This window comes from Mustela erminea, chromosome 12 (genome assembly GCF_009829155.1).
Source record: "Mustela erminea isolate mMusErm1 chromosome 12, mMusErm1.Pri, whole genome shotgun sequence".
Lineage (NCBI taxonomy): Eukaryota > Metazoa > Chordata > Mammalia > Carnivora > Mustelidae > Mustela > Mustela erminea.
Window position 1 is genome coordinate 32,742,854 of NC_045625.1, and position 8,307 is coordinate 32,751,160.

Sequence of the window (8,307 nt, forward strand, 5' to 3'; positions counted from 1 at the left end):
CTAGCAGGTAAGTCTTCCAAGGCGCAGTCCACCCCAACCCCCAGCTCCCACCTTTACCACGTTCCCATCTGATTACTTCCATCTCCACATTGCCTTTTATTAAGATGATCATCAAACGCTCTCTCCCTTGTGGCAGGGGGCATAGGTTCAAGTCCTGCTTGAACACTTAAAGCTCTGAGATCTTGGAGAGGTCATTTGCTCTTCCTTCAGGTCTGTAGAAACTCTACACACACTCACAGTATTCTTCTTGTTGAGAATGCACGTGAGCACTGAAATGAGAGTCCTAGTTCTCCCAGTGAGTTGGTATATGATCCTGGGCTCTAGCCCCATTTATTTATTTATTTATTTATTTATTTATTTATTTATTTATTTATTTATTTGACAGAGAGAGAGAGATCACAAGACTGGCAGAGAGGGAGGGGGAAGCAGGCTCCCTGCTGAGCAGAGAGGCAGACATGGGGCTAGATCCCAGGGCCCACGATCATGACCCAAGCCGAAGGCAGAGGCTCAACCCACAGAGCCACCCAGGCACCCCAAGCCCCATTCTTCATGAGAATCAGGGAATTCTTTCTTAGTTACCAGGAGTCAGCTCCACTCAGGAACAAAATGAGCATGGAAACCAAATTCTCCTGAAAGGTGTGTATTTGAGGCAGGACAGAATTCATTAGAGTGTCCAGAATCTTAGGCTGTCCAAGGGCATTTAAAGGCTCTACTGGAGGATCCCTTGGTCAGGACAAACTCAGAGATGGGGGTTCCTTCCTGCTGGCTACTATGTCCCAAGAAGAGAGCATTATTTTTCTCCAAAATCCCTAACTACTCCCAAATTTGGGGCTGGAACTGAGGGAACAGAGACCAAGTTTATTCCATACTTGGGAAATGCTTCTGCTTAGGGAGGTTATAGAGACCAGAATCCAAGATCTTCCTGCCCTGGCTCTAACTCCAGCTTTCAAGATGTTTCACGTATAACCTCATTGAATGCCAGGTCACAGTTCACCCTTAAGGTTGGGGACATAAGGTGAGATGCACTAGGGCTAAATTCCAAGACTCAGAAAGTACAAGCCAGGGAGGAGATGAAGTGCTCCACCCGGCCTTCCTCCCTTGCAGCCCAGCCTGCTCCCCTGTGCAGCCAGAGCCTCAAAGTAGCGCTGGTATCACTGGTTGGGGTTCTTGGTCAGGAACAAGAGGCTCCTGGAAGTTACTCTGGGATCTCTGATCTTGACAACATAATACATTTTTTTTTTCATTTCTCTAAATTTCTGCCTCTTTGCCTAGGGCATATGAATCACCTGAGGGTCTTGCTGAAATGCAGGTTCTGGTCTAAAGATCTGGGGTAGGACCTGAGCTTCTGCATTTGCAGTGAGCTCCCCGGGGATGTCCCTGCAGCTGGTATATGGCCAACACTTGAAGTTGCAAGGCTTCAGTCTCTTATGTAAGACAACGGGAGCCGGAACGCATCCTGGCCCTTGCATCCAGGATTCAAGTGACCCAGAACAGAGAAGATCAAGAATGTGAGAGTAGGGGTGCCTGAGTGGCTCAGTGGATTAAGGCCTCTGCCTTCGGGGTCATGGTCCTGGGGTCCTGGGATTGAGCCTGGCATCTGGCTCTCTGCTGAGCAGGGAATCTGCTTCCCTTCCTCTCTCTGCCTGCCTCTCTGCCTACTTGTGGTCTCTGTCTAACAAATAAATAAATAATCTTAAAAAAAAAAAAAAAAGAATGTGAGAGTAAAGGGCACCTGCCCCCTAGTTTTGTAGCAGGTAAGAATGAAGCCTACTCATTGTAGGAAGGAAATTGTTCAAGATCTCACAGCCTTTCAGGACAAAAGTTGAGACTTAGGCCTCCTGCATAGGAAAAACAAAAAGGAGAACTAGAAAGAAGATACTCATTGAGATGTTTGCTGTGCTTTCTCTGGGCCAACTATGGGTTCCTTTGATTTCTTTCTTTCTAACTTGTTTTTGTGTTTTTCTTTTACAATGAAGATGCACCAATTTTTGTAATAAGAAAACAATTTAATAAAATATTCTCACAAAGTTCTTAGTAAATGAGATTATGTTTATGAACCGTGCTGGGTAAACTAACTATATACATCAGCTCCATGTCATGGGTGTGTAGGTCGGCTTTAACCATTCCTAATTTATTTCAAGGACGTTACTCTTATTCCTCTGGGCACATGAATCGCGGAGATGGGGAAGAAGGCCAGCCGGTTACCATCCACCACCGCCGCCAGCAGTTTCCTGCTCCCCCTTCGCCTCTGCTGTCGGGAAACTTCCCCCAAACGCTGGCCGCAGGAATCTTTCCCTGTAAATTGGGGGAGAAGTCTCCCTAATCCGTTTTCGTAGTGAACGACCTCAGGCCAAGTCTGCTTTTGTTGCTGGTTTCCTAAGCTTAATTGCAAAGCAAAGTTAATTTGAAAGAAAATAAATGTTACAGCTCTGGGGCGAATTCTGACGAGCCTTGGGCAATTAGGGAAGAACGCATCTAATTACCCACAGCCCGGGGGCGCCTGCACACGACGCTGGGGGTGCAGGGCCCAGAGAGGGGCAAATGATTTTTCTAGTTTCATTAAAGGAAGAAGAAAAAGAGAAACGTACCTCCCGTTTCGGAGCCCCCGGATGGGGGAACAGGGAGGTTCTATTCCACGGTTTGGGGATTCCTAGAGTTGGAGTATTGCAAGACTCCGCAGTGAAATGTTCTCAAGATCTAGAGTCCCGCGGACTGCAGGGTCTGCGGGTGACTCGGGCTGTGGTTGAAGCCGGGCGGCGGTCCCTCGCCTGCGCAGCTTCTATTCCAGGCGGGGCGGATGGCGCTTGAGCTTCGGGTGTCCGAGGCCCACGGAGAGGCCGAGAAGCGCTGACGGTCCGTCTTCAACGCTTTGATCCAACCCTCCCGCGTGCCCCCGTCTCTCCCGGCTGGCTCCCGCTGCGCACACCCCGTTCCCTGCTCCCGGTGTTCTCCCTTTCCGTGCCAGACCCTCTTCTAGGGCATAAGCACACCCGACGTCCTAGTTGACAAAAGGGAGAAGGGAGGGGAAGATGCGTTCACTTTCCCACCCTATCTTTCTCGCTCCAGGAGGCTTCCATAAGACGGCGCTTTAAAAATTAAAGCCTCTGCTCCCTCCTCTGCCCAGCACTTTATAATTCACAAAGCGCTTTTCCGGAAACTCTCATCTCCTTTAACTTAAGGAGGACTCTCTGAGATGGCCACAAATTCCCATTCACACATTGGACAGTGGAGAAAAAGGGACTGACAGTTAATGGCCAAAGCACTGGTCTTGGTAACTGAAAAAACAAAGGGTCAACTCCCGCACTAACTGGGCATATAGGCTACCCTTCCCCAGCCTGAATACCACCGTCTGGGCTCTTGCCAGCCACGGACAAAATCCCTGGGTGGAGGGCTCTCGGTTTTCCTGGTAACTGACAACTAGGCAAAGCATCTTGACTTCTGGGCTGGGAAAGCCAGATTGTCGAGCTGCACATGAAGAACCTTCGAATTTCATTCCTGTAAGGGTCCATAGGGAGATGAGAGAGGCCCCAAACCTAGAGTCTTGCAAAGTCTCAGGGCTGGATCTGGAACCTGGACCCACTGCAGCAAGGTCAGTGCTCCAGCTGCCTCCTGCCTCCAGATGGTCCTTTACCACCACTGAAGTCAGGAAGGACCAGCATCTAGACCTGTGGTGTCCAATACAATAGCCACCAGCCACGTACCGCTACTGGACACCTGGCGTGTGGCTAGTCCAAATTTAGATGAGCTGCTAGTGTAAATGCACTCCAGATTTGGAAGATTTAGTCTAAAAAAGATAAAATATTTCCACAATTTATATGTTGATTGTATGTTCAAATGATATTTTGGATATATCGGGTTAAATACAATGTATTAGTTAATCTCAGCTGTTTTTAAAATTTTATTAATATTGCTACTAGAAAATTTTAAATTACACATGTAGTTTGCATTACACTTCTACTGGACTGTACCGATTGACACAAATACCCGTCTGGACAGAATCACATCACATTCACATGTCTTTGTGAACAAGATAGAGCAACTGCCAAAATTAAAAATAAAAATTACGAGTGGTTTTCAGTCTTCTCACACTATCCCCACCTCTTCCCTCGCAAGTTAACTACACAGAAAGGAGCTGAGTATCTCTTGCCAGAACTCGATCAAAGATTTTTATTAAAACAGTTCATCTGAATCCTCAGGTTTATCTGAAAGCTGCACACCGAGCCTCCGCAGTGTTTAACATTGGGAATATTCACTCCAGAATAAAAACTTGTAAGATCTCCCAAGAGAATGGTGAGAAAGTGGTTGGATTTTCTATGATTTTGGTCAGCTTGACGCTTAAAATGAATGGATACAAAACAACGTGAAAGATCCAGTTTCTTTCTAAAGCTTACTTCACTGACAGCCCCAATTATTTTTTCTCTTTCCTTTTCATGAGGCAGAGGGTGCCAGGGATGGAAGAGCCAGCTCGACCAACGGAGAGCTGTCACCAAAGGGCTCCCCTGACTCCTGTGGTCTCTCTGAATTTTAGTCTGCCAGTTTGGTCCGGGGTTGCTTAATGAAAAGAAAGAGTGGGCAATAGAAAAATTTATTTTTACCTGCCTCATTAGAAAACCGAATTTATGACCTAGCAGTAACAACTACCAAATGATCAGCACATCATGCTCAAAAGATTCAAGAAAATTATAATATAATTGCTGCCTGGAACCAACCCAGAGACTTTAGGTTAGGCGGTTGCCATGACCTCTATTCCTGTACTTGGGAATAGGGCTAGGCCCTGGGTGGTCCCCCCTATGCTGCCAAATATGCAAGGCGGCATCCATGACGACAATGGGGCTCTTAAAAGATCACACGGGGTCCAATCCTGCAGCCCTCCTGTCAAACAGATAGGGGGGGAACAGAGGGTTTGGGCGGTGAGACTTAGGTCACACATAGAGCAGAGGCATGAACAGTCTAGACTGAGTCAGGTCTGCAGTTCTTAGAGGCAGGGAAAACCAGCCCCTAGTCAAACGGAGCAGAGATTTCCCTGTTTTGTTTGTTGTTTTTTTAAAGAGGGAGGCTACTTCTCTTGCAAATTCATCCTCCGTAACTTAAGAAAGATGCTACTGGAGCCTTTTTGTTACAGTAACTTAATCAAAGGCACAAGAGGCAGAATCGTGTAAAAAGGCCCGAGTTTCTTGCAATTTAGGGAAGAGTGAAGACGTGATTCCCCACAATGTGGATCCTAGACTCTGGCATAGGCATTGCGCTGCGCCCCCATTATCGCCCAGGACTCTCCCCAGTAGAATGTCAGAAAGGCATGTCCTTCGGAGCTTCGCCTTATCGAGGGTCCTTTGTCCCAGTCCGTGGGCCACCGCAGCCCCTCCCCACCTCCTCCCATTTCAAAAGCGAACCGTGTGTGTGGTGCACCGGTTCCTTCTACGCGGCGCTCAATCCTCTCTCCAGTTCTGTTCTCAGGTCTAGGGGATACTTAGTTCGTGTGGACAGCCGAGGTATCTGGGAATTTTCGACTGTAGGCTGGGCTCACATGGCGGACACATATCGATCCACACCGCCGGGATAGGCAGTCGCATGGCGAGCATGGTAGGCGCCTCCACTGCTCCCTCCGAGCTGCCCACCAGGGTTATAGCAGGGCGCCAGCGCTCCGAACTGGCCGGGCGATGTGCGCCCATAGAAGTCCACCGCGGTTTCGACGCCACCACCGCTGCCACCCGCGGAGGGCGAGGCGGGCCCAGCCAACCGGCCAGCCGCTGCGAAGAGGGCACTGCCCGCTCCTTGCGGATACGCGCCATCCGGCCCCGCGTAGGCGGCCGCATAGGCGGAGGGATTGGCAGGTCGGGCCCCAACGCAGCCCGCAGGCTGGTAGCCCGTGGAGGCGGCGGAAGCGCCCGCCGAGGCAAAGGCGCAGGAGCCCGCGGGCCCCGACGGCGCGGGGCCCAGTTCAGGACTGAGCGGCCGCTCAGGCACCAGGCCGAAGACGCGGCACGGACCTGGCGACGCAGCGGGGTAATAGACTGGGGGCGGCGCGCCCAGCGACGGCGGGGCATAGCCTGCGTAGACGGCGCCCGGATAAGTCGCGCGGGCCGCGGGCACCGCGCCGGGGAATATGGCGGCGGCAGCGGCGGCGGCGGCAGCGGCGGCGGCGGCGGCCGCGTCGTGCATGTAGGCTGGGTAAGTGGAGAGGTCCGAGCGCTTGAAACGCTTGCGGCGGCGCAGGAAGCTGCCGCTCTCGAACATGTCCTCGGCGTTGGGGTCGAGCGCCCAGTAGTTGCCCTTGCCTGGACGGCCGGCCTCGCGCGGGATCTTGAGGAAGCAGTCGTTGAGCGTCAGGTTGTGGCGGATGCTGTTCTGCCACTTTTTGGGGTTGTCGCGGTAGAAGGGGAAACGCTCGGTGATGAACTTGTAGATGCCGCCCAGCGTGAGGCGACGCTCCGGCGCGTGCGCGATGGCCATGGCAATGAGCGCGATGTAGCTGTAGGGCGGCTTTCCGCGCTGCAGGGGGCGCTTCCGCCGACGCCCGCCCGCGCCGCGACCCGCCGCCTCTGCCGGGACCCCAGTCCCAGCCTCACCGCGCTCCTCCTTCACGGCCGCCAGCGCCTCCGTCTGCGGCGGCGGCGGCCGGCTCTCAGCCGTCATGGCGCAGCCGTCCCGCGTCCCGGGGTGTCCCCGCCGCCCGCTGCTGTCGAGGGGCGGGGGCGGGTTTGGGAGGCGGAGAGGCTGGAAGTGCCCAAGGAAGCGGGCACTGGGCCCCACTGCGGAGAGCGCTGGGAGGCCTCGTGGGCTGGCAGGGGTGACCGGGAGGCTCGGTGCCCGCGGTGTCCGGGCTGGCTCGGTGCAGATAGAGGCTCAGGAGTGTCCCGCCCACCGACGGCTCTGCTCGTGTTCTGGAGCTCGAGGCCAGGCACCGGCAGCGGTGTTGGGACTGGGCCTAGTCCCGGTCGCGGGCTGAAGGGCCCTTTGCGCGCGGTGCCCGACGGTCAAGGGGTCCGGAAGCAGTCCTGGGGCTGGGGCGCTTGCAGCTGCTCTGTGCTTGCCGCTGATCTGAGGCTAACCTTCGAAGTCGTGCGCCCAGAGGAGGCTCCGGGCCCGAAGGCCTGAAGCGAGGGCAGTTGAGACAGGCGTGGGGCACTCCGGTGGGGGCTGCCTAGGCGGCGCCTCTGTGGCCCAGCCTGCGGAGGGCAAGGAGGCAAGATGAGCACTTGTGCGGGCCAGGCGGGTAGGCCGGCGACTGTTCCCTCTCTTCACCGTTGGCCTCCTGCCGCCGAAACTGCAGGCGAGGCGCTCCCCTGCACACACCCGGACCGGCTCCTCCCTCCGCCGGCTTCTCCTCCTTAAAGGCGCCAGGAAGGTCGGGGCGGCGCCGGGTGCCCGCCCGCCCCTCGACTGCCCGCCCCCTGGGCCCGGGTGCACCTCTGCAGGTGGGAGCAGCTGTGGAGGCGCGGCGGGAGCCCCACAACGTCAGAGCGGGGAGGGCACTCGGGGCTCGCCGGGGCTGGCCTACCCTGCGCGCCGACGGGGAGACTGAGGCCTGGAGAGGCCAGGGACTGTCTCGGGAGACCTTGGCGCGGGAATTCAGCGCTCCCGGACTTCACTAACCAATGCAGCAGGCTGGGACCCGCAGGTGAAAAGGACCGGCTCGCTTCACTATTTTTTTTTTTTTTTTTTTTTTTTTTTTTTGGTCGGGAGAGGTGAGGAATGGCTGAGGGGGTGCTTGGTTCTTGTGGAGCAGAGAATGGGGAAGGAAGACGACCTTCCAGTCGGCTGGCGCTTAAGGTATTTCAAGAGTGATTTTCAAACCCCAAAACTGCCTTGCCCATTGCCCATCCTGTCCCACATCCTTCAGACGAGGATTCCTAGGCCCGATCGGGGAGGTGGCTTGCCCCAGCCTCACCTTTGCCGCTTAACGGGGCCTCACACCTTCGGCTGTGTTAAGAGGCGCTTCGCCCGCCCGATCTGTGCCCGAGGCAACCACTTTCTCCATTTGGGTCCCAGGTTCCTGGACTGCACGGAGTGTTTGAGCCTCGAGAGACCTTCCGTTGCCAATTTTTAGGGAAAGCTCCCTCCCCATCACCTGTCTTTGGGTGACCTGGGTCCCCTCTATTCGGAGGAAAGTGGCGCACAGCTTATAGAGGATGAAGGCTAGGCTTCTGTGCTGTCGCGGTAACCTCCTCCTCCAGTTCGCCCAGGCCAGGGAGGGCTCCAAGTGGCTCCCCGAACCCCGGGGGAAGCGGGGCAGCCCCTTCCCGCAGAGGGGCGCAAGGGCTGCGAGAGGAGGGGGCCTGAGGTGTGGGTGCTCCAGGAGCGCGCGTC

General features: G+C 54.7%; 1 protein-coding gene across 1 annotated transcript; it reads right to left on the reverse strand.

Annotated features, from left to right (window-relative positions):
* Positions 1 to 3,463: 3,463 nt before the first annotated feature.
* On the reverse strand, positions 3,464 to 7,584 carry FOXE1 (forkhead box E1). The gene has a single exon (XM_032306802.1). It carries the CDS (start codon positions 6,631 to 6,633, stop codon positions 5,521 to 5,523), a length of 1,113 nt encoding a protein of 370 aa, XP_032162693.1. The 5' UTR covers positions 6,634 to 7,584; the 3' UTR covers positions 3,464 to 5,520.
* Between the last annotated feature and the right edge of the window lie 723 nt (positions 7,585 to 8,307).